General features: G+C 39.7%; 1 protein-coding gene across 2 annotated transcripts in view; it reads left to right on the forward strand.

Annotated features, from left to right (window-relative positions):
• The first annotated feature begins 1,092 nt into the window (after positions 1-1,092).
• The window catches only part of LOC103721017 (uncharacterized), a 45,018-nt gene continuing 19,445 nt past the window's right edge, over positions 1,093-26,665 (forward strand). The window contains exons 1-2 of one of the 2 annotated variants that reach the window (XM_008811041.6): positions 1,093-1,233; positions 1,330-1,747. In XM_008811041.6, coding sequence (XP_008809263.3) covers positions 1,341-1,747 — 407 coding nt within the window. In that variant the 5' untranslated portion in view covers positions 1,093-1,233; positions 1,330-1,340. Of the gene's footprint in view, positions 1,234-1,329; positions 1,755-26,665 lie in introns of those variants that run through there. The other variant, XM_088717020.2, reaches the window with a different exon arrangement.

A 26,665-nucleotide genomic window follows, 5' to 3' on the forward strand; every position in this document is an offset into this window, starting at 1 on the left:
CTTTGAAACGAGTCTAGCAGGATCTTTCACATGATTGCTTTAACAAGTGCCAAACATCAAATACTTGAGTACAAGTCAGACTTAGCACTACCCACAATTTGTTAACAACTTCAATATCCATCAAAATGGATACAAACTTTAATTAAACTAATTTAGTAGTCATCAACTTCAAATTAATGACACTCTTTTTTCCCCAAGAAGATCTCGGAAACGGTTGCCTTGGGAATATCTCGGCGTTTAGGTAGCCTTTATTTAGCGGACAACGTTGTTGTAGTCATGAGTTTAATCCATGCACAATCATCCTTGATAAAAAATAAAATTTTTTAGAATAAATATCCTCCTAAATATTAAAATTTTTATGAATATCTTTTCAAAATTAATATTTACATCTACCTCTTCATAAAACACTTATTTTATTATTTTATTATTTTTTTATATATACCCAAACAATCTAACATCATGATAGAAAAAAAAATAATTTCAAAATTTTATTTTATTTTTAATTAAAATACTTATAGTTTTATTAATGATGTTAAAAAAATCGTTATATTAGAGGTATTTGTGAAAAAACATTGTTTTATGAGGCACAGAATAAAATATAAATTTTAAGAAGATATTTATGCAAATTTAAATTTTTAGAAGGATATTCATGAAAAAAATCCAAAAAGTAATTACAATTTTTTTTAAGTTACATATAGTAATTAAAAAAACAACAAAAAATTATATATTTTTATATAATTTTCGAAAAAAATAATATTTTCTTATTTTTATAGTAAAATAATTCATCCAAAAATATATGTTGAAAGGCCACAACGGTCAATTTCAGAGAGGACAGGGAAGAAGTGTGGAGTGTGATCTTTGACGAAAAGATGTGGCCTCAAACTCTCAAATAAAACCTAACCCCGCCTGCACCCACATATAATATTAACACCGCCGCCAACGGGAGGAGGAGGAGAGTCGAGTAAAAGCTTCACAAGAGGCTGCAATCACCATGTAATAATAATAAAAAAATGAAATAAAAGCTTACAGAGACTCCTCCCACGCAAGAAACCGCCCACAGAAAGAAAGGTAGAGATCACAGAGAGAGAGAGAGAGAGAGAGAGAGAGAGAGAAAGAGGGAAATAAAGAGGAAAAAGAAGTAGAGGAGGCTACTTTGAGCTTAAAATCCCCCTTCTCTTCTATTGTTCTCCATTCTCTCTAGAGATAGAGAGGAAAAAAGGAGCCACCTTTGAGGTAAATAGTCCATCTTTTCTCCATTCCCTCGAGAAGAATTCATTAAGCTTTTTTGTCGGATTGCTTTCCTGTCCGTCTTCCGCTCCTCCTATGAAGCATTCTTGGCCATGGGGACGCCGGCGGAGGAGCTCTTGAAGAAGGTCCAAGAGCTGGAGGTGGGGCACGCGCTGTTGAAGCAGGAGATGTCGAAGCTGATGCCGAGCGAGGGCGGCGGCGGGGGCGGGGGGGACCGCCGGCGGTCCCACTCGGTGTCGCCGCAGCGCTCTGGGGCGACGCCGTCGAGGCGGCGGAGCGAGTGGAGCGGCCGGCGGGCGTGGCGGCGGGGGTCGGCCTCGTTGGGGCACTCGTCGAGGTTGCAACGAGAGAGCCGGGAGCCTGGCGACGCCTCGAAGGGAGGAGGGCATGGGGAGCTGCAGGCTGGCTCCGGGCTGTCCGAAAGGCAGTACCTGAATGTATTGCAATCAATGGGGCAGTCGGTGCATATCTTCAATCTTGAAGGCCGGATAATCTACTGGTCGGTTGTGAGAATTCTGCTTCCTTGCTTGTTCCGTTTGGATGTTTGATTCACTTGTTCTCTCTTTTGTCTCTGACTTTTTCTGGTGTTCTGTTGGTTTTCCTTGACATTGTTGTTAGCTTTTGATTTCCTTTAGGGCATTGAGGCCTTTTATAGCTCCTTATCTAGGATTTGGTAAAAGTTTTTCCTTTATCTTTTAGTGGATGACATGAAGTTTTGGATGTGATGGATTGCAGTGAATCTTTCACTATATTGCCATTTTTGGTAAGGATCAATGGTATGAGATGCTTACTGAGGCTTCAAGATGATTTCTTCAAATTTTGGTTGATAGTTGAGGAAGGATTTACTGCTGATTTTTTGAGATTTGAGGCATAGAAGTCATTGTTGCAGTTCAACAGTCGGCGAAGCTTCCCTGGTATCCTACCAGGGAGTCAACGGGGCTGGTCCTCTGTATTTTTTAAGCATCAGGATTCCCTGGATTCTTCGCATTGTTGCTATTGCCATAAGTCTACTGAAACAATTAGCATGCATCAGGGCAGCCCTAGTCACGAACCATGGATCAGCGATCTGTTCATACATGTCTTACTTCTGATGGTCAGCCATATTGTACATTATAGCGTGGTGTTTGTTATTTTTAGCTTTGTTGCAGTTAGATAAATATGTCAATATGCAAGAATTGGGTTAGTTCCTAAATGCAAGATATATCAGTAGGGATCCATTATTTATCTTGAAACTAAAATTAAGAATGCATAGTCTTGGTGGATTGGCAATTTTGGGTTGTAAGATGAGAATATTAACCCTCGAAGTGAGTTCTAGAAAATGGATGGAAACATGTATCTTTTCTCGAAAATTTTATCATACTTAAATGTGTTTGTTTTGAAGTTGTAGGGACATGCTTGCCCTTTTTGGCCTCCCTTTTGTTGGAGTCAATGTGTTTGAGTAGGATGATGAATATGAGCAAGTTTTCATCTTAGCTGAGATATCATTTTCTAGTCTGTACTAGTATCTGTCCCTTACCAGTACAATATTATCTAAATTCTCAGCCCTTATTAGCCAGGCTCATAGATACCTCTCCATACTAAGATAATGGCAGATATGATATGTATATATTTTCTATGATTTAATCAGTATTTTATGTGTTAAATTGGTTCTTTTAATGTTATATATTAAAAATAATGTCGTAATGCAGCAGTTAATCTCTATGTTATCCTATATGTTGGCTGAGATATCAGAATAATTTGAGACTTTCCAAATTTTCTTGACCTTCAATTTCACTTGACACAGAGTAAGTTCTTACTTCTTGGCTCATCTCCATATTGACCATCCATGAAGATGACCCAGATCTCGTCTTAAAAACCTGGATAATGTGTAGTGAATAATACTTAATAGCAGGCTTCAAAGTTAGGACAGGAACAATCTTGGCTGTTCAATTCAGGGTCTTGTGAATTTTCCATAATGTGTTATATGATAGGTTTGAGCAAGGCTGTCTACAATGGGTTAACTTCAATTAATTCATGATGTGGGGTGTTTTTATCAGTGCAAATGAAAATATAGGCAAGAAGAAATTCAACTGGTCAATTTGAAGCTATGTGGACTTTCTAAATCACTTTCTTGATGATTTGATTCCAATATGTTAACATGCTCCAGCTATACCCTTAAATCCGACTGAGAAGCTTTTACATGATTCGAATTCTAAAGAATGATTATCTTTTCATTCCTTTTAGAGAATACAACCATCAAGGATTCAAATATAGGAAGATAGGGAACGTAAATGGAAGAAAGTATTCTAGTTGATTAGCAGGCTGTTGTTGGAATGGAAATGGTCGTGCATATCTGGCATCGATCACCAAGGAACCTTGCAACTCATTTGATCTTAATGTTCATCCTAATGAATCAACACATTGGTGATCTGCATGAATATGCTAGGCAAAATTATTTCTAGCAGGTTCATATTAGGGATGGTAAAAACTCCCCCCCCCTCCTCCTCCTCAAAATAAAAAGAAGAAGAAGAAAACACTTTACAAGATGGTCAAATCTATTGAATATAAGTTGGAAAGCTGCCAGTCAAGAGCATTGCCATGAGGAAGAATAGATCACCTGAAAATGAGATTGTTAAATAATTTTTAACTAGAGAAAATATATGATGACTAGCGTCTTGCATGTGTCATGCATGTAGTCATGGAAACGAAAGAGGGGGGTGTGTAAGGTGCTTTTTTGTTGATTTTTTTTTTTTTGAATCTGATAATTTAGATTGATGCCACAGCCAAAATCTAGTAAGCATGATAGAAGAAGGGAAACATGGTGCTTAAGGTCCAGGATCAAGAGGGTTAGCACATGTGGCATGAGGAAAAAAAGAGTTCCCACTATGAATTGGACCCACATGAGGTATGGAGTAGAGAGATATTGGCAATACAGAGTGTTATCTTGTGAGTCCTGCAATGGTGTCTCATGGATGGAAGAGGGAAAAACTGAAGAGAGGTGGAGTTATTTTATGCGGGGAGTCAGGATAGTTTTGGAATTTATCAAATTGTGGAGTCAATTGAAATGGAGTCTTACCACCCTGAGTTCCTATCATAATAGATAGATATTTTTTATCTAATAAATTATTTTACCAGGAATAGTGTTCCAATACCATAGATAGAAATTTGGCAAATATAAACATCATCATAAGTTTTTCTTTCTACTAACCACTCAAATAGTTCTTTTCTGACTAATGGAAGCCAATTCTTGGCTGAACAATTGAACAGCATATAGCCTGAGCTATTGTTAACTAGGACATTAGTTGGGGGATAAGGAAGAGTAAGAAAAGGCTCTTTCGATTATTGAATAGACAATATAAGTCTAAGACATTAACGTTAGCAATATGATTAATGTAATGGATGTGCATACGCAATTACCAATTATATATGGAAGCTTAATATCTTATAGTGTCCATAGCATATACATAAACAAATATTTCAGTTCTTTGAAAAAGGGAATTCATCACAGGTTCTTGATAATCATTACCAGAACAAAAATAGTTTTTGTGTGGAACCATTGTATTTTATGTCAGCAGGGTTCGGTGGGAGGGGGGAGTATATATGAGCTAATATTTCTAACCTGTAGTGGTTAGACAGAGAATCATTAGGCTATTTGAGCATAGCCCAGTCATTATGCAGTGAACCAAGTATCTATCCATGCATAACCAATTGTTATTCATCATACAGGAAGCCAAATGGCTATATGTGAATTTACCCAAATGTGCTGTCATGAGTAGCCTTCAACAAATTTATCCAAGCTAATTGGCCCTGTCTATAGCAAGGCAGTAAGCTATAACAAAGAGAAAGCAAGTAGAAAAAAGAACAGAATGAGAGAGAGAGAGCGAGAGAGAGACCTGGCTGATGCCTAGAGATGGGCTTTAACTCTTGAAGTCAAAAAGAAATTGATCTTGATTTAAGTTGTAGCACCATCATCAACACCATCATGTGGAGTCAATGGTGTTACTAGCACCACGATCCCTTCCAAATATTGGAAGAGGTGATGCCCATTTTTCAGAAGTCTGCTTATCTTCGGCACATGAACATGGATAAGGGATACGGATACAATATGATATGGATAGCTGGCATAGCAAATCTTGGGAGAATCAGATACTATGCAGTTAATATATACATATTACATTTATATATACACACACAGAGAGAGAGAGAAATACATGTATATGTGTCAGTAAAAAAAGTATCTATAAAGCATAGTAGGTTATGAAGATAACACAGTCCATTTCTTTACGATAGCATCAACTTTTACTAGTTCATCATTTACTCATCCTTCGATCTATAGACTAAAGTCCATACTTAATAAGTTAATATTTTAATAATAATATCATAGACTACAAAATTGACCTTCTCCCTTATTGTTAGACTTATGGGGAAGTATCTGACATATATCCGAGAAGTATCCAGAGTTTTTTTTTTCAATTTTGAAAAGCGCGATACTAAATACAAGTATTAGACATGTATCCAAGAAGTATCCAATGTGAATTAGATAAGGACATGGCATGTGATTTTAAGCACCAGTGCTTCCTAGGGTTGTCATGCTTGGTAGTTAGATAATTTTGACCTACTCATTGATCTCCAATGTACTTGTAAGCCTAAGCTTCATGCATTCATCCCCATAAATTTATAATTAGTCATTTTTTGTGCAACATACTTATTCAAGAAATTGATTCCCAAATTCTTTTAATTTGTTTTGATTCAATTTCATTTTTAATTTATTTTTAACCAAAAGTAGTTACTGTTCATCCCCCAAATGATGCCTATTTGTTTTGATTCTATCTCATTCTTATTCTAAACTACTTGCATTTCCAACTCTTTAATTGTCATTACCAAAAAAGTCAGCGTATTGTCGGATTACCCTCGCACGCGTTGTGACGATCGCAACGGAAAGACATGTGCGGAGTTGTTCATCTCATGAACGTTCTAGGAAACGTAGATTTCAAAAATTTTCTAGAGTTCTCTAACTCAGATTTATGAAATCTAAAGGAAAGATTAAAATTAAAAGACTAGATTAATTTTAGATTTATTACAATTCTTAATTGTATAGAATTTATAAAGACCTAATCTTTATCTTTGAGTGGGTAGAACTTCACCACTGTCTGATGATCATAGGATTTCTGGTTCTCTTGAAGCCGCACAAGCGTCCGGCCTCTACAGGTATCTACACGAGGTACAGATTGCTCCAAGATCTCACCGGGGTGCTAGCTTCCTTGCAGATATCACCTTTGATGGCTGAATTCCTCTCTTTTAATCAACTCCTTGATTACTTTGAGAGGAAGAAGAAGGAAGACGACGAACGTCAAAGGGGAGGAAGAAGAAGACGACTCTTCTTCTTCTTTCTCTCTTGCTCACGCCAAAGGGAAGAAGGATGGAGAGGGTGGCAGCAACAGAGGGGCTTCAATACTCTTATGCTTCACGCAAGGGCCCTTTAAATAGGCATCTCATGCCCGTACGAACAAGGAATAATTTCAGAGATCAATCACTCCTTGATTCATCCCTCCAGAATCTGCAACACCCCTTACTTAATTCTATCACAACCCTTACTTAAAAGAGTTTGAAGAGAATCTAAGGGATGTGCTCATACCATCTGGCAATCCGCGTGAACCAGGAGGAGGAGGAGATCCACCCCTCCACATGGCGTGGAGACCATGAAAGGAAAGGAGGGGCTGACGCCTCTCCTTTCTTGGTGCGTGTGAGAAGGAGGGGCGGACGCCCCTTCCTCTTTCCTTCTTTGCTCCACACGCATGGAGGGAGGGTTCCCTCCCTTCCTTCCATGCGTGGGTCTCCTAATCCAATTAGGATTTACATGGTCCCACCTGACCAATTGAATTCTAATCCAATTAGAACCCAATGTGTCCTCCAAATTGATTTATATGAATCCTAATCCAATTAGGACTTGAATTGGACTTCATGAATTAAGTTCCTTATCTAATAAGAAGTTCTAATTAATTAGGCCTTTCCATCCTTATCCAATAAGGTTAAGCCTAATTTAATTAGGTCCAATTAAATCAATTAAATTGCAATCCAATTGCAATTCCTTCTTCTTTAACTCACTAACTCTTAGCGGGTTAAATCAAATTGATAATCAATTTTAATTTCGATTCCAAATCGTAATCCAAGCTTCGGAACGATCAAAACCTCTAATATGTGGGACCCTGTAGGTTCTATTCTGTCTGGTAGTGAGATATATTATGATCTCTATCATAATATCATCGAAACTCCTTTCAATGGGTTGAAACGATTTCAACTCTACTCTTAGGGTTCACTGATCACCAAATAAATGCCTTCGAGTCTCACAATCCACTAGTGACACCTAGCAGCATATAGTGACAACCCAGCATAATGGAAGGTATGAACCTCTAGGTGCAGTTAGCGTATGATACAATACCTTTATCATGGATCCCGACATGACGGAGGTTATGGATAACTCGTCAAACCCCATCGTCTGTCTTATGTCGGATTTATTTGACTCAAGTTCGAGATTGGAAAACTCCTTTTTCAGAACTGCCCTGGCCAAGGTCTTCCGAACTTAGTATCATAAATCACATAGGATCTCTCCTAATTTATCAAGGTTGATAGATCCCATCTAGATGCAGCCCTAATCCGACAGTGAATCTACCGTAGCCAATCTGCACCACAAGAATCCTTAGGGCCAATGTTTATGTGAAACAACAGCAACCTCACCGTGATTAGCTGAGGCATCGCAAGTCTAAGCACTAGTCATACAACTGCAACATCAAGTAAGTCACTGATGAGTGGATAGACATCCAAGTGACTTCTTGCTTTTGTCACGCCCAGTACCCTTGTTCTCTAACAAGCACTTGCACAATCACCCCAGTGTCGCCACACTGTGGACTTAAGACTCGTCTATCAAGAAAAGTGATCTGTGCACTAATCTTATCGGATCGATCACCGTCCTTCGTGATGATCCTTCAATCAGGAGTAGTTCAGGAATTACATAATGATACATGTCTTAAATTCTCAACTCTTGAGAATATGTGTTATTATCTCATTAATTCTTAGGACGATTCATGGACACATAATAACATGAATGAAAAGAAGATCCAATTTTATTGATGAATAAAATGATCAAGTACAGTTGTTATGTCCTAGAATTAATACAATGCGTCTGCCATATTGGCTTCTAGGGCATACTTCTAACAATCTCCCACTTGCACTAAAGCCAATTAGACATGTATCTTAGCCCCATCTTCTCAAGATGTGCTTCCGTCTTTTGCTGACTCAGCTGCTTAGTGAGCGGGTCCGCCATATTGTCCGTGGAGTCTACTTTTTGTACCTTTGCATATTTCTTTTCGAGGTAGTCGCGTATCAGATGATATCGTCGCTCTATGTGCTTGGACTTCTGGTGAAACCTCGGCTCCTTAGCTAGTACTATGGCGCCATTATTGTCGCAGTAGAGTGTAATGGCATCTGATGACATCATGCCTAACTCTTCAACAAATTTCTTGTACCAGAATGCTTCCTTTGCAGCTTTCGATGCGGCAATATATTCAGCTTCCATGGTAGAATCTATAATGATCGGTTTGGAACTTTTCCAATTTATCGATCCACTATTGCTCAAGAACACATATCCTGATGTAGACTTTCTATCATCAGGGTCAGTCATAAAGTCTGAATCTGTGTATCCTTCTACCTTTAACTCAGATCCTCCTACAAAAAGCAAGAACATATCCTTAGTCCTTCTCAAGTACTTAAGAATGTTCTTCACAGCTATCCAGTGCTTTTCGCCTGGATTCGACTGATATCTGCTCGCGACACTCACAACATGTGCTATATCAGGTCGTGTACATAGCATGGCATACATGAGGCTCCCTATAGCCGAAGCATAAGGGATCTTGCTCATTCGTTCAATCTCTTCAGATGTTTTGTGGCACATCTTCTTGGAGAGATTAATCCCATGCCTAAGGGGTAACAATCTCCTCTTAGAATTTTCCATACTGAACCTCTTCAGTACTTCCTCTATGTACATTTTTTGTGACAGGCCAAGGATTCTTTTAGATCTATCTCTATAGACCTTAATCCCCAAAATATAGGATGCTTCCTCTAAGTCTTTCATGGAGAATTTCTTAGACAACCATACCTTGACCGAAGTTAGCATGGAAATATCATTCCCTATTAGGAGAATATCATCCACGTACAAGATGAGGAATATGATAGCCCTCCCACTAACCTTCTTATATACACAAGGTTCCTCTTCGTTTTTTATGAAATCAAACGATTTGATTACATCATTAAAACGAGTGTTCCAACTTCGAGATGCTTGCTTTAGTCCATAAATGGATCTTTGCAGTTTGCAGACCTTGTGATCTCCATCACTGAAAGTGAAACCTTGAGGCTGCTTCATATAGATATCTTCCTCAAGATATCCATTTAAGAAAGCAGTTTTCACATCCATCTGCCAGATTTCATAATCATGAAATGCTGCAATGGCAAGCAATGTTCGAATGGACTTCAGCATGGCTACAGGTGAAAAGGTTTTCTGATAGTCAATGCTTTCGCGCTGACTATAACCTTTCCCCACTAGCCTAGCTTTATAGGTCTCTACCTTGCCATCCGAACTTAATTTTCTCTTGTAGATCCATTTACACCCAATCGGAACTATACCTTCTGGCGGATCTATTAAGGTCCAGACTTGGTTGGAGTGCATGGAGTCTATCTCTGACTTCATTGCTTCCAGCCATTTCTTGGAATCGATGTCTAACATCGCCTCGTCGTAGGTATTGGGATCTTTATTATGATCTCTATTTCCCATGAGGAACACTTCCTCTACTTCCTCTGTAAGCATACCTAAGTATCTTTCAGTAGGATGAGAAATCTTACTAGATCTACGAGATGAAGGAGGTTCTACATGTACTGGCTCTATATGAATAGGTTCTACTGGGAGAGTGGCCCGTTGCTTTTCAGAGACTTTCTCTTCGAGCTTAATTTTCCTCCCACTGCCTCTATCAAGGATAAACTGTTTTTCCAAGAAGACAGCATGTCGGCTCACAAACACTTTGTGATCGTCTGGGACGTAAAAATTGTATCCTAATGACTCTTTAAGATATTCTATAAAACAAGCACTAATTGTCCTAGCCTCTAACTTGTGCGCCTGTTGTCGCTTGACGTGGGCTGGACATCCCCAAATCTTGAGATGACCAAGACTTAGCTTCTTACCATGCCATATCTCATACGGTGTGTGTTGTCCAGTTCCTGTTTACCTAAAAATACGCTAAACAGATCGTTGTTAGAACCGACAAACAAAGTTTAATTTAATTATACTCTTACCTTTTCTACTCGAAGAATAGTGGTCGTAAGAGGTCGATCCACAGGGAGGCGATTGGAGTTGCATAAAAATTAAAACGTTCACTCGGATTCAAAATTGATTTTTGAATAACAAAAGAAAAACATTACGTCAGGGATGTTGACTGATTCTCTGGTCTATCAGAAAATGTTTTCTATTTGAGATTAACTAAAAGGCAGGTATAGATTTGAAAAGCATTTATATATTTAATGAAATATTTAACTATTCAGAGGAAAACTTGGGCATGGATGAAAACAGTGGTTAAGAAAATTGAAACTTAGAACATAGAGTGCATAAAAATAAATTTATGGATTGCATAAAAGGACAATTACAAAAAAAATAAAATGAAGTTTGGAAGCCTAGTGCCTCCTACAAAATAAAGCATAAAAACAAATGAAGAAATAAAAGAAATTAGAAAACTCCTCTGTGGCATGCTCGGTGGCTATATTTTTTTTATTTCTCTTTCTTCCAAAACAGAGGATGCTCTGTTTTCTTTCTTTCTTCTCTCCCCCAACCGAACCCTCTCCTCCCCTCTTCTTCAACCGAACACCTCCCTCCTCCCTGGTTCTTAGCCTCCACCCCGCACACCTCCCTCCTCGTCTTCCCCTCTTTATATAGCCAACTCTCCCCCGGCTCACACCTGATCTCACGGGATGCTGGAAGGATTGCTTCGGACGACTTCCTTCTTTGGACCACGGACGCAGGATCGCCAGACGGCTGATACGGAAGGCGCGGAGGATTGGGATGCGGTGGTTGCTGGGACGGTGGCTGGCACGGAATGCTTGATTCGTGGAGACAATTGGGCGCTAATCCGCTCTGTGAACGCGGACAGATGAAGCTGGAGGGAGCTGATCGCTGGCTCACGGACGGCTGGGATTGGATCCGGATGCGTCACGGGCGGAAGCAGAGGCGGAGGAGCTGCAAACGGACGCTGGGAACGTGGACTTCCTTCTTTGGCCACGGGATGATTTAGAATGGAGCTTGGAATCGCTCAGAATGGCAGCTGGGCTGGCATGCGGAGACATGCTGGAATGGAAGGTTGCTACGGCTGGAGGTGCGGACGGATCGCGGGATTCCGGACGGTGGATCCGGATGATGGGTGCTGGGATCACGGACTTGGGAAGATGCCGAGGATGAAACGGGAGATGGGACGCTGGGATGGAATATGCCACGGGATGCTGTGGGCGTTGAAGATGTTGATCCGTGGAAGATGGACGTGGGAGGTTGGATCACGGAAGTGGAGGAGAACTTTTTGGAATGGACGGTTGGTGGCTCCTTGATGGAAAGAAACAGAGGATGACGTGGCTTGAGGCGTTGGGATTGAAGGCTGAAGATGAAGATGCTAATTTGGAAGGTGCATGCGGACGGGATGCCGGGAGCTGAAACGGAAGGTAATCCGATGGACGGTGCGGATGCTGGGACATCGCAACGTGTTGAAGACGTGATGCTGATGATGAACCGTGGGATGGCTAGCACAATGTGGGGAATCACTTGGGGGCAAATGTGTTCGACCAGGTTATGGTAGGATTGGGCCTGCGCAATCTGTACCAAATGCGCATTTAAACTTTAATTTGTAATAACCTGTACCAAACGAAAATATAATATTAAACTGGTGAATTTATCATTATCAGTTAATAATAGCACTAATTTAGGTGATATGTAGATCGCACTTTTGTGCTCTCATCGCACCCCCCAACTAGTTTATTGCTAGTCTCTAGCAATTAACAAGCAAGCGATTAAATGAGGGCACAAAAAGATGTAGTCTAACTTATAGCTTTTTCTTTTTTTTTTTTAATTGAAGCTAAATACACAAAACTAAGATATGTACCCATTTTCGTAGGGAATCACGATTGCACTTAGCATGTGCGACAAGCCTTTAAACCCCTAGGTTATCCTAGTGGACGAGTGTTGTCTCGTGAGGGTTTACAGTGAAGTTATCCACAAACTTCATCAGTCAGGGATTTCCAATTTTTAACTCGAAATTTGAATAAGTATTACTGTATGAAACTAGAATTGCAAGGACCATAGAGACTTGTTGCTATCATATTTAAGCAGAGTCTAACTCAAGTTTCATTACATCCTATCTGTCTGCTAACAAGTCAAGAATGTAGTGAGGTGCAAGATAGTATTATATAAATGAATGGCTTTCACTTACTTCCAACATGATCACTTCAATTTTCAAGATTTCTAGAGTTAGCTGGTAAAGAACATCCTAGATTTATTAATTTTTATTTTTTTTATTTTTATTTATTTTATTATTTATTTTATTATTTTTTTTCAATCAGATTGAATGCTAAGAAGAATGACTTGTGCAATATCTAGCCTTATTAAGCTTTCTAGCTAACCCATGTAGCGAGTGTTAGGCCAATAACTCCCGATCCAGATGGCTCAGGGCATTAGGTGTAAAGACACCCTAACAGGCTTAATAACTCAAGTCAACTAGGCTCCAAAGCTAAATTAGTCAACTAGGCTCCAAAGACACCCCACTATTTATGTGCTTACGTGTAGGTGCTAAATCATCTTCTATCATATTAGTAGAGGATAGGTGGGACGAAAACTCAAGCTAGAACTACTATCATATTATTTAACTCAAAGCTATTGTCAAAGCAATTCCTAGTTTATACGGCCAAAAAGATTAGAATTTGAGTTAAAAATTTGAAATCCCCCTTTTTTTTTTAAATCTTTTTTATTTTTATTTTTATTTTTTTTAAGGTAGAAAAATCAAAAATATTCTCACCCCCATACCTAAATCTAATATTGTCCCCAATGTTAAAGAAATTTTAAAGCAGTAATAGGACAGAGGAGAAGTTACCTGACATTGGTAGGTAAATTGACAATTGGGGTAAAAACCCCCAAACCTGCATGTTAGTAATTTATTGAATTATTATTATTATTATTATTATTATTTATTTATTTTTTTTATATATAATATTAACATGTTGGGTTGCCTCCCAAGAGCGCTAAGTTTTATGTTTTCAGCCAGACAATTCTAATTCATTCATGATAGACAGGGTCGGTCAGAAGTGTCTCCTCAACTTCTGGACTCAGATACTCAAGGTATGGTTTTAAACGATGTCCATTGACTTAAAAGGATCTACCATCCTTGGTATTGCATATTACTACTGCACCATGCGGATGCACTTTCTCTACCGTGTATGGGCCAGTCCAGCAAGATTTAAGTTTTTCAGGGAATAGATGTAATCGAGAATCATATAGAAGGACTTTTTGTCCTTGGTGAAATTCCTTACGAATGATCATTTTATCATTTTATCATGCATGATCTTCATGCGATCTTTGTACTTCTTGGCACACTCGTAAGCATCGTTTCTAATTTCTTCAAGCTCATCGAGTTGAAGTTTCCTATGTTCTCCTGCTTTGTCAAGATCGAAATTTAAATTTTTAATCGCCCAATAGGCCTTGTGCTCTAACTCGACAGGTAAATGGCAGGCCTTGCCATAGACAGTTCTATAAGGTCTCGGGTTCGAAAACAGAGATCAAAGATTCTGTCCTCGCTTCTTGATTGTTTTCATATTGAGCGATTAGTCTGCCATCAGTGGTAGCGGTCTAGACTGGGGAATCAGGCCGAGTGGATGCTTTCCAGCAAAAGTCAACATGACGTAGACTGTCATCATGCCTAACAGAGTGGAGACATTCCAATTGGTGTTTTGTAAGCCGTCCGATATGCCCATAGTGCATCTGTTAGCCTAAGAGACCAATCCTTCCGAGATGTATTAACAATTTTTTCAAGGATGGTCTTGATTTTCCGATTGGAAATTTCGACTTGTCCACTTGTTTGTGGATAATATGGTGTACTGACCTTGTGATTAATGTTGTACTTTCTCATAAGGAATTTAAAAATTTTATTACAAAAATGTTTCCCCCCATCACTAATGATAGCACGAGGGGTGCCAAAACGAGCAAGATAGATTCTTTAAGGAACTTGTTCACCACTTTGTGATCATTGGTCTTACACGCGATAGCCTCAATCTATTTTGATATATAGTCAACTGTCACAAGAATGTACTGATGCCCAAACGACATAGGAAAAGGACCCATAAAATCAATACCCCAAACATCGAAGATTTCTATAATTAAGATAGGGTTCAGGGGCATCTCATTTTTTCTTGAAATTTTTCCTAGTCTTTGACATCGGTCACATGCTTTGCAATACTCGTGTGAGTCATGAAATAGTGTGGGCCAATAGAATCCGCACTGCAAAACCTTTGCAGTCGTTTTTTTTACCACTGAAATGACCACCACAAGCGTGGTCATGACAAAAGGAAAGGACTTTCCTTTGTTCGTATTCAGGGATACACCGTCGGATGATCTGATCAGGGCAATATTTAAATAGGTATGGTTCATCCCAAAAATACCACTTCACACGAGCTAGGAAGCGAAATTGCTCCTGTTTGGTCCAAGAGCTGGGCATTTGTTCAGTAACGAGGTAGTTGACTATGTCAGCATACCATGAAACATTGGTATGGAAAATCATCATTAGTTGTTCATCCGAAAAAGTTTCGGATACAGGTAATGATTCTGCAGATGACTCAACAATCAGTCTGGACAAGTGGTCAGCTACTACATTTTCAGATCTCTTTTAATCTCGAATTTCGAGATCAAATTCTTGGAGCAATAGGATCCAACGAATGAGCCTTGCCTTAGCATCCTTCTTAGTGAGAAGGTACTTAAGGGCGGCATGATCAGAATAAACAAAGACCTTGGATCCTATCAGATAGGGACGAAATTTGTCAAGAGCAAAGACAACAGCCTACAACTCTTTTTCAGTGGTAGAATAGTTGAGTTGGGCATCATTCATAGTTTTGCTCGCATAATGAATCACATGGGGAAGCTTCCCCACTCGCTGACCTAGGACGGCACCTATTGCATAATCAGATGCATCACACATAATTTCAAATGGTAGATTCCAATCAGGGGATCTTATGATGCGTGCTGAGGTTAGTTCAGACTTTAGTCTTTCGAAAACAGTTATACAAGTTGGCAAAAAATTAAAAATAGCATCTTTGGCCAACAAATCACATAAGGATTTTGATATTTTGCTGAAATCCTTAATAAAGCGACGGTAAAAACCTGCATGCCCTGAAAATGATCGAATTTTCCTAATAGTCTTGGAAGGTGGCAATTTAGCAATTAATTCTATTTTGGCCTTATCCACCTCAATTCCCCTTTGTGACACAATGTGTCCTAAAACAATACCTGATTCTACCATGAAATGACACTTCTCCCAGTTAAGAACTAAGTTTTTCTCTTTACAGCGTTCTACAACAAGTGTCAAGTGGTGTAGACATTCATCAAAATTGGATCCAAATACAGAAAAATCATCCATGAAAACTTCTAAAAATTTCTCCACCATGTCGGAGAAAATACTCATCATACACCGCTGGAATGTAGCCGGTGCATTGCATAACCCAAAAGGCATGCGACGATAGGCAAAAGTGCCATAAGGATAGGCGAATATGGTTTTCTCTTGATCCTCACGTGCAATTGGAACTTGGTTATATCCAGAATAACCATTAAGAAAACAGTAATGAGAGTGGCTAGCTAGACGTTCTAACATTTGGTCAATGAAGGATAGTGGGAAGTGGTCTTTCCTAGTCATGGCGTTCAGCTTTCTGTAGTCGATGCACACTCGCCATCCAGTTTGGACTCGAGTAGGGACTAACTCATTGTGATCATTTTTTACCACAGTGATGCCAGACTTTTTGGGTACAACTTGAACTGGGCTTACCCACTGACTATCAGAAATAGGATATATAATCCCTGCATCTAAAAGCTTGATGACCTCGGCTCGAACTACGTCCTTCATGATTGGATTAAGTCGCCTTTGTGGTTCTCTAGAGATTTTTGCATCTTCTTCTAGATGGATTTTATATTGGACCACAGAAGGACTAATCCCTTTAATATCAGCTATAGACCAACCGATAGCTTCCTGATTCTTCCGAAGGATACTTAACAACTTCTCTTCCTGTTCTTTAGTCAGATTCGATGCAATTATAACAGGTAAGGTCTTGTTGTCTCCAAGAAATGCATACTTTAAGTTCTCGGGAAGGTCTTTAAGTTCTAGCTGGGGAGGCTTGACATTGGATGGCACTAGCTGAGATTCCGAAATAGGCAATGATTCAAACTTGGTGGCCCATCTGCTAGTATCCATCACAGGAATGGAATCAACAATGCATTAACCTCCTGACTTGATTCACAATATTGACCGAAATTAGCCAAACATCTTTCTAATGGATCAGAATAACTCGACTCTTCAAAAGAACTGCTAATTATGTTCTCAATAATGTGAATTTCTTCCAAATCGTCCATCTCAGTTGACTGACTACTACTGTGAAAAATATTGAGCTGGACAGTCATGTTCCCAAAGGCTAGAGTCATTATTCCATTTCGGCAACTAATCACAGCATTTGTAGTGGCCAAAAATGGTCTACCTAGGATTACCGGGATGTGACTTTCTGGATTTTTTACTGGTTCAGTTTCAAGGATTACAAAATCCACAGGATAGTAGAACTCATTAAGTTTTACAATCACATCCTCCATAATTCCTTTGGGGTACTTTACAGTCCTATCTGCTAACGAAAGAGTGATGTTTGTGGGTTTTAATTCCCCCAAACCCAACTCTGTGTAAATAGAATAGGTAACAGGTTCACACTAGCTCCTAAATCTAGGAGAGCTCTCCGAATGATGGTTTCTCCTATTTTAATTTCAACAGTGGGGCAACCAGGGTCCTTGTATTTTGGGGCAATCTGTTGTTGAATAAGAGTTGCGGCTTGTGTCGCCATCACAGCTTGCCTAGGAATACTGGTTTTCCTTTTCACCGTGGTTAGGTCTTTTAAGAATTTTGTAGTGGAGGGGATCTGTCTGATGGCATCTAGGAAGGGTAAATTTATTTGGACATTTTTAAAGACTTCCATGATTTCATCGTACTGAGATTTTTTCTTTGAGTATTGTAGTCTACTAGGAAAGGGAGCCTTGGGTGTGTACGTCTCTATTGGTTTCTCCTCTATTCCTTGTGTTCCCTGTTCTTATGTCTTTTTCTGAGTGGGGTTCGGTTTCTGCTTTTCTTCTTTTTCTTGTGCAGGAAGTTGGACTTTGTTGTCCACTTGCTTGCCAGACCGTAAAGTGGTAATTGCCTGTACTTCATGGGTAGGGTTTCCATTAGAATCAATCTGAAACTGGCCTCTCGGCCCTTGATTCTGTTGCTTTCTAGGGTTAGGCACTGGTTGACTGGGCAATTCACCTCTCTTCCTATCCCTTAGAGAGTTAGCTATTTGGCTCAGACTAACCTCAATCGCTTGCGCATGAAATTGGTTAGTCTGGGTTTGAGCCATGTTGGTCTGTTGTTGCTGTTGGATGAAGTCTTATTGCTGCTTCATCATGTTAGCCATCATGGCTTCTAATGATGTAGTTTGCTGAGGGATAGGGGTACTATAAGTAGGAATAGGTGGTGCCAATGATTGGTTTATTTGTAATGGACCTATCCTGGAAAAATTCTTCTAAAAACCTGGTGGACCACCTTGATGCTGAATAGGTTCATTTTGCTTGTATGAGAAATTTGGGTGGAACCTATTATCAGGGTGGTAGACTGGGCTGAATGAATTGGGAATGGGTTTCTTAAAGGCATTATATAAATTAAGAGCATTTGCCTGCTCAGCCTTAATGTTGGGTAAACTAGGACAACACTCCACTAGATGCTCAGAACTGTTACACAAGATACATAAGCCTTGTGGCTCGTGTTCCACTTTCATAATGGGATTTGACTCTTTGTGTGAGTTCGAGTTAGTGGAAACAGTAAAAGCATCCAACTTTTTGCTTAGATTGTTCACCCCATTCACCAGATTGGACATAACATTCTTGAGTTCTGGGTCTGTTTTTATTCCGTAGGTACTTGGTTCTCTAGACCCATAATCATCTCTATCTACCTCCTGACCGTAGCTACTCCAATTTTGAGCATTTTCAGCTAAGTCCACAAGGAACTCAGGCTTGATCAGGGGTTTAGTTCATGAACCTACCCTTATGCATGGATTCAATCATGTTCCTATGTGCTGGAGGTAATCCTTTGTAAAAGAAATGTACTAGATCAGCCTTGTCAAGCCCATGGTGCGGGCACTTGACCAAAAGATCATGGAATCTTTCCCAAAGTTGGAAAAATTCCTCCTTAGATTTTCCTCTAAAAGTTCTAATGGCATCCTTAATTTTTTCAGTCTTTACCATGGGATAGAACTTAGCCATGAACTTCCTAGATAGTTGTTCCCATGATGCGATGGAATTAGAAGCAAGAGAATACAACCATGCAGCGGCACGATCATCTAAAGTCATGGGAAACAACCTTAATTTAATACCTTATTCATCTAAGTTTTGATTTCTAAACGTTTGATAGATTGTCAAAAATTTGTTTAGATGAATATACGGTTGTTCACTCTCAAACCCATGAAATTTGGGTAACATGTTTATTGTTGCAGCCGGAATCTCGAATTGGACTGCATTATTAATTGGTAATACTATGCAAGTAGGGGGACTAGTGGATGCGGGTGCGAACAACTCATTCAAAGTTCTAATATGTTCACCCATTGTAGAGATTGACGGTTGGCTTACAATTCGCTGATTGTGATGAAAAGTTCTATCAATCTCAGGATCAAATGGTGTTAACTTACCCCTTAATGACCTTCTACCATGCATACATTATCAACAATTCATTAGATTTGACTCCTAAAATGAACGAAATCCTAAGAGAAAATAAGGGCTAGACATAGATGACCACAACCAACACCACACAAAAATTTGACCCTATTAGTCTTAGAATTAAGTGAGGTTTAGTAGCTTCTTAAATCTAGTTGCACAGAGATTTATCAGGTTAAAAAGTTTCTGAAATTCTCTCTAGATTAGACAGCTCCTAATCTCCATTTCAGATTAAGCTTGAGCTTACCAGTTAAGCGATCCAGTAACCAGTGATCAGGAAAGTTCCGGGATGTGTGGTGGTGCCAGAAGGGATACACCGATACCACAATACCCGTAACAGTTCTTACTATTGTAAAACTTTCATAGACATCACCAATTACTAAATTCTCACTGGAGTGGCTTTCAGCCGCTTCTTTCCAAGAGCCTAATTGAGCTCGAAAATCCTAAGGCAAACGTCTAATTGATTTTAATTTAATTTGGCTTAGGATATGTATGCAAGGTGGTGATTTTTGGGCTAAGGACAGGTAATGATTTTCCGACCTTATCTTTTTAATGGGTTTTGCCTTAAATTATTTTATGCAAATGCTTAATACTAAATGCAGCAAATAATCAATGATTTTTTTTAAAGTTTATGCAATGTCATTAGGTTGTACTGATTAAATGAGCAAGCAATTTTTTTATATATATATATTTATTTTTTTTAAATTTTATGTTATATATATAGGAATAACTTGAATGTAAACTAAAAACTAATTCTTATGCGTTAGTCAATCTCCGAATGCCCGTTGAATAAGCTCTGGAGATTACTCCGTGAGGAGCCCCAATAGAGGCATGATAACCTCGGGGGATTGCACCCTATCAATTACTAACAATTTTAATAATAATTTTTTTATTTTTTTATTTTTAATTTAATTAATTTTTTTTAACTTTTTTTTATATTTCAAATTTCGAATTTCAGAATTCAAATTTTGAATCTAAATTTTTGAATTTTAATATTTTTGGATTTTTTTATTTTTTTTGAATTTGATTTTTTTTCAAAATTTTAAATTTCGAATTTCAAATTTCAGAATTTAATAACTACGAAATTATTAACTAAAAATAATCAAAACAAGAAAAATTAATAGAAATAAACAAAAACTTACTACCGGAGTGTGTTCACTCCGGGCATCCAAAATTTGATTTGATCTTCGTGATCGTTATTGCTTCTCAATTTGCCTCCCCGGTAACGACGCCAAAATTTTGTTGTCCAGTTCCTGTTTACCTAAAAATACGCTAAACAGATCGTTGTTAGAACCGACAAACAAAGTTTAATTTAATTATACTCTTACCTTTTCTACTCGAAGAATAGTGGTCGTAAGAGGTCGATCCACAGGGAGGCGATTGGAGTTGCATAAAAATTAAAACGTTCACTCGGATTCAAAATTGATTTTTGAATAACAAAAAAAAATCATTACGTCGGGGATGTTGACTGATTCTCTAGTCTACCAGAAAATATTTTCTATTTGAGATTAACTAAAAGACAAGTATAGATTCGAAAAGCATTTATATATTTAATGAAATATTTAACTATTCAGAGGAAAACTTAGGCATGGATGAAAACAGTGTTTAAGAAAATTGAAACTTAGAACATAGGTTGCATAAAAATAAATTTATGGATTGCATAAAAGGACAATTACAAAAAAAATAAAATGAAGTTTGGAAGCCTAGTGCCTCCTCCTTCTACAAAATAAAACATAAAAATAAAGGAAGAAATAAAAGAAATTAGAAAACTCCTCTGTGGCATGCTCGGTGGCTATATTTTTTTATTTCTCTTTCTTCCAAAAGAGAGGATGCTCTGTTTTCTTTCTTTCTTCTCTCCCCCAACCGAACCTCTCCTCCCCTCTTCTTCAACCGAACACCTCCCTCCCTGGTTCTTAGCCTCCACCCCGCACACCTCCCTCCTCGTCTTCCCCTCTTTATATAGCCAACTCTCCCCCGGCTCACACCTGATCTCACGGGATGCTGGAAGGATTGCTTCGGACGATTTCCTTCTTTGGACCACGGACGCGGGATCGCCGGACGGCTGATACGGAAGGCGCGGAGGATTGGGATGCGGTGGTTGCTGGCACGGTGGCTGGCACGAGATGCTTGATTCGTGGAGACGATTGGGCGCTAATCCGCTCTGTGAACGCGGACGGATGAAGCCGGAGGGAGCTGATCGCTGGCTCACAGATGGCTAAGATTGGATCCGGATGCATCACGGGCGGAAGCAGAGGCGGAGGAGCTGCAAACGGACGCTGGGAACGTGGACTTCCTTCTTTGGCCACGGGATGATTTGGAATGGAGCTTGGAATCACTCAGAATGGCAGCTGGGCTAGCATACGGAGACGTGCTGGAATGGAAGGTTGCTACGGCTAGAGGTACGGACGGATCGCGGGATTCAGGACGGTGGATCCGGATGATGGGTGCTGGGATCACGGACTTGGGAAGATGCCGGTGATGAAGCGGGAGATGGGATGCTGGGATGGAATATGCCACGGGATGCTGTGGGCGTTGAAGATGGAAGATGTTGATCCGTGGAAGATGGACGTGGGAGGTTGGATCACGGAAGTGGAGGAGAACATTTTGGAATGGACGGTTGGTGGCTCCTTGATGGCAAAAAATAGAGGATGACATGGCTTGAGGCGTTGGGATTGAAGGCTGAAGATGAAGATGCTAATTTGGAAGGTGCATGCGAATGGGATGCCGGGAGCTGAAACGAAAGGTAATCCGATGGACAGCGCGGATGCTGGGACATTGCAACGTGTTGAAGACGTGATGCTGATGATGAACCGTGGGATGGCTAGCACAATGTGGGGAATCACTCGGGGGCAAATGTGTTCGACCAGGTCATGGTAGGATTGGGCCTGCGCAATCTGTACCAAATGCGCATTTAAACTTTAATTTGTAATAACCTGTACCAAACGAAAATATAATATTAAACCGGTGAATTTATCATTATCAGTTAACAATAGCACTAATTTAGGTGATATGTAGATCGCACTTTTGTGCTCTCATCAGTATGGTAGGAACAGATTTAGAGGGAACTCTATTCAATATGTATATTGCTGAAAGTAGGGCATCTCCTCAAAGAAATAAGGGTAAATCAGTGAAGCTCATCATGGACCTGACCATATCCAATAGGGTCCGATTCCTCCTCTCTGACACTCCGTTGAGTTGAGGTGTACAAGGAGGGGTCCATTGTGAAACTATACCATTTTCTTTGAGATAATCTCGGAACTCTCTCCTAAGGTGTTAGCCTTCTCGATCTGATCGAAGAACCTTAATGAGTTTTTCTGTTTGTTTTTCTACTTCAGATCTGAACTCTTTGAACTTTTCAAAAGTTTCAGACTTGTGTTTCATAAGATACACATACCCATACCGAAAACAATCATTGGTAAATGTTATGAAGTAAGAATAACCTTTTCTAGCTTGCACATCGAATGGGCCGCACACATCAGTGTGTACTAGGGTAAGTATTTCAGTGGATCTCTCCCGTGTCCTACAAAGGGTAATTTGGCCATTTTTTCTTGAAGGCAGGATTCATAAATCGGATATAACTCGGAAGTTAATGAGCCTAGAAGCCCATGTTTCTCCAATTTGTTTATTCTGTCTTCTCCTATATGACCAAACCTGAGGTGCCAATTTGAATTCAAAATCTTTCTATGCTAGAAAAGATACAGAAATCAATTTTCTGCTAGCAACATGTACAAAATAACAGTCCCTAAGTATCAAACTAAATCTAGACGGCATTCGCAGAGGGTAGGTGCCCACAGCAACAGCAGCAACTTTTGCTCCATTGCTAACCCGGAGGGTTATCGCACCTTCCGTAAGCCTTCTACTTTCCTTTAGATCCTGCATAGTAGTGCACAAGTGAGCACTAGAACCAGAATCTATAACCCAACTGGAAGTAGAAGAAACCGTTAGATTAGTTTCAATAATGAGCATATCTGACATACCTTCAGAAGGCGTGTCACCCTTCTTGCTCTTTATGCTCCCCATGTAGATAGGACAGTTCCTCTTCCAATGACCGTCTTCGTTGCAATGAAAACACTTTTCCTTGTCTGCGGTCTTTTTCTTTGGACATCCTTCTTTGGCTTATTCTCGGTCTTCTGCTTCTTTGCAGATTTCTTCTTTCAAGCAGACTTTCTCTTGAAAGTAGAAGTCAACTCGGCAGCGTTCACTATGCTCCTTGAACTCTTCAAGGCTCCCTCAGTTGTTACCAATATATTTAACAATTCAAGTTTGGTGCTTTCAATCTTGTTCATGTGGTAGTTTACAATAAACTGCCCATATGAAGAAGGAAGGGATTGCAGGATCAAATCAGTTTGCAATTCATTATGCATGTTCATGCCGAGCTTCTCAAACTCTTCCAAGTCCTTTATCATGGTCAGACCATGATCATGGACAGACTGCCCTTCGCGCATCTTGGTCTTGAAGAGCCTCTTGGACACTTCAAACCGAGCTGTGCGACTCTGCTCACCATACAACTCTTGTAGGTGACGCAATGTCCCTGGCAGTCCTCATGTTCTTATGCTGGCATTATAGTTCATTGGACATAGATGCCATTATGTAGCACCTAACTTTATTGTCGTCGTCCGTCCACTTGGCATGTGTCTTACGCTGTTCAGCAGTCGGACGGGTTGGTAACACAAGGATGTCATGGTCTAGCACATACCCTAATTTCTCACAACTCAAAACAATCTTCAAGTTGCGGAGCCAATCCTTATTGGGTCTGGTTAATCGGTTGTTCTCAAGGATGCGGGTCAAAGGATTAGAGGCTGACATTTTATCTGCAGAGAGTAAAGATTCTAATTAGAATTTTGTACTTGAATTTTTATTTGTTTTAGGGACCTTTTAAAACAAAACAGGATCAAATCCTTCCACTATTTCTCGAATCTCTCACACTCTTCTGGTAAGGATACAGAAATCTGCGACTCTAGGTTTCAAATGGGGTGCTATGGTCCTATCAATTTATATGCCACCTCACCTAACAGTTATTGGTGACACATAAACGATGAGTGTACAACTCTTTGTACAATGCCTCTCAAGCAAGTTGTAGCCTACTTGGTCTCCAAGTCATAAGAACCTCACCTAATAGTTATTGGTCCCGTTCCTTGGTTAAGTCAGATCCACTGTAATTCCCGCAGAAGTAAAGTCGTCATTGAGCCCTCACCTAACAGTTATTGGTACTCAACCCCACCTCTACCCTACAACATCTCATGCCAATAGAAAGATCCAGTCCCCCGATGCAACTTGCCCGCTGTGTCCAGCCGAGACAAATCAACGCCGGAAAGATCTTAGCAACTCTACTATGGTGGAAGACCTCTAGACTTAATATTGGGTAATCTAGTCTTAGTGATTCCAACTTTGAGCTATTCATAGGAGATAATCGATCAATTGGCCAGGTAAGCAGGTGGGAGGCTCCCCTTACTCAGAGAGTAAGGTCCTAATTAAGTAACCATCTTTAATGCTTTCCTAGACACCAATTAGATCAATTAATCAAATATGGCTAGCTCAATATATCGTTCACTTTCGACTGATTGAGGAGGTTTTAGGTCTCAAAGGATTTACATCTAATGTAATAATCTATCCCAAACCAAATGTTATATTATTACATCTTATGCAAATGTCACATTGGTTCAAGTTTACATCCTATGTAAATATGAAACTCTTTTATAGATTATGTGATTACATCTTTTGTAAATGACATAATTGTTTCAGTTTACATCTTATGTAAATGTTCTATTGTTTAAGAATTTTATTTACATCTCATGCAAATAAATTCTGTTTAACTAATACATACATCTCATGCATACATTTTAAACACATCCTCAAACAGGGATCGACTCATGTATGCTTGGAGTCGACTCGAGTTAACTTTGAGTCGACTCGAGTTGACGTAGAGTCGACTCGGGTGGACTTCAGTTAACCCGAGAGCTCCTGAGTCTCTTGGAGTCGATTCGAGTATACTTGGGGTCGACTCGAATAGAATTGGAGTCGACTCGAGTATGCTTGGAGTCGACCCGATTAGTCTTGGAGTCGACTCGAGTGTGTTTGGGTCGACTCAGCTAGTCTTGGAGTCGACTCGAGTATGCTTGGGGTCGACTCGAATAGGATTGGAGTCGACTCGAGCATGCTTGGGGTCGACTCTTCTCACGTGAATTCTGAATTTTGATTCCATTAGATGCATCTCATGCATCTAATTTCCGATCTAAAAAATTTAGATATGCTATCAACTGAAATTATGATCATGCAAGACATGTTTTTATTATTTGCAATCTCATTGTTTTAATTAAAACAACGTGCAAGATCAAGATTTAAAAAAAAATCTGCATGCTAAAATTTCAGCAAGCATATAAAAATTTCAGATCTAAATTAAATCCTAATCATGCCTATTAATCTTAATTTAAATTTCTTAAACGCAGCTCTGATACCACTGTCGGATTACCCCCGCACGCGTTGCGACGATCGCAGCGGAAAGACACGCGCGGGGTTGTTCATCTCATGAACGTTCTAGGAAACATAGATTTCAAAAATTTTCTAAAGTTCTCTATCCCAGATTTATGAAATCTAAAGGAAAGATTAAAATTAAAAGACTAGATTAATTTCAGATCTACTACAATTCCTAATTGTATAGAATTTATAAACACTTAATCTTTACCTTTGAGTGGGTAGAACTTCACCGCTGTCTAATGATCGTAGGTTTTCTGGTTCTCTTGAAGCCGCACAAGCGTCCGACTTCTACAGGTATCCACACGAGGTACAAATGCTCCAAGATCTCACCGGGGTGCTAGCTCCCTTGCAGAGATCACCTTTGATGGTTGAATTCCTCTCTTTTAATCAACTCCTTGATTACTTTGAGAGGAAGAAGAAGGAAGACGACGAACGTCGAAGGGGAGGAAGAAGAAGACGGCGGCTCTTCTTCTTTCTCTCTTGCTCACGCCAAAGGGAAGAAGGAGGGAGAGGATGGCGGCAGCAAAGGGGCTTCAATACTCTTATGCTTCATGCCAAGGCCCTTTAAATAGGCATCTCATGCCCATACAAACAAGAAATAATTTCAGAGATCAATCACTCCTTGATTCATCCATCCAAAATCTGCAACACCCCTTAATTCTATCACAACCTTTACTTAAAAGAGTTTGAAGAGAATCCAAGAGATGTGCTCATGCCATGTGGCAATCCGCGTGAACCAGGAGGAGGAGGAGATCCACCCCTCCACATGGCGTGGAGACCATGAAAGGAAAGGAGGGGCGGACGCCCCTCCTTTCTTGGTGCGTGTGTGAGGAGGGGCGGATGCCTGTCCCTCTATCATGGATCCCGACATGACGGAGGTTATAGATAACTCGTCAAACCCCATTGTTTGTC

This window comes from Phoenix dactylifera, chromosome 2 (assembly GCF_051530095.1).
Source record: "Phoenix dactylifera cultivar Ajwa chromosome 2, Ajwa_hap1_PhDact_Kaust_v1.1, whole genome shotgun sequence".
Lineage (NCBI taxonomy): Eukaryota > Viridiplantae > Streptophyta > Magnoliopsida > Arecales > Arecaceae > Phoenix > Phoenix dactylifera.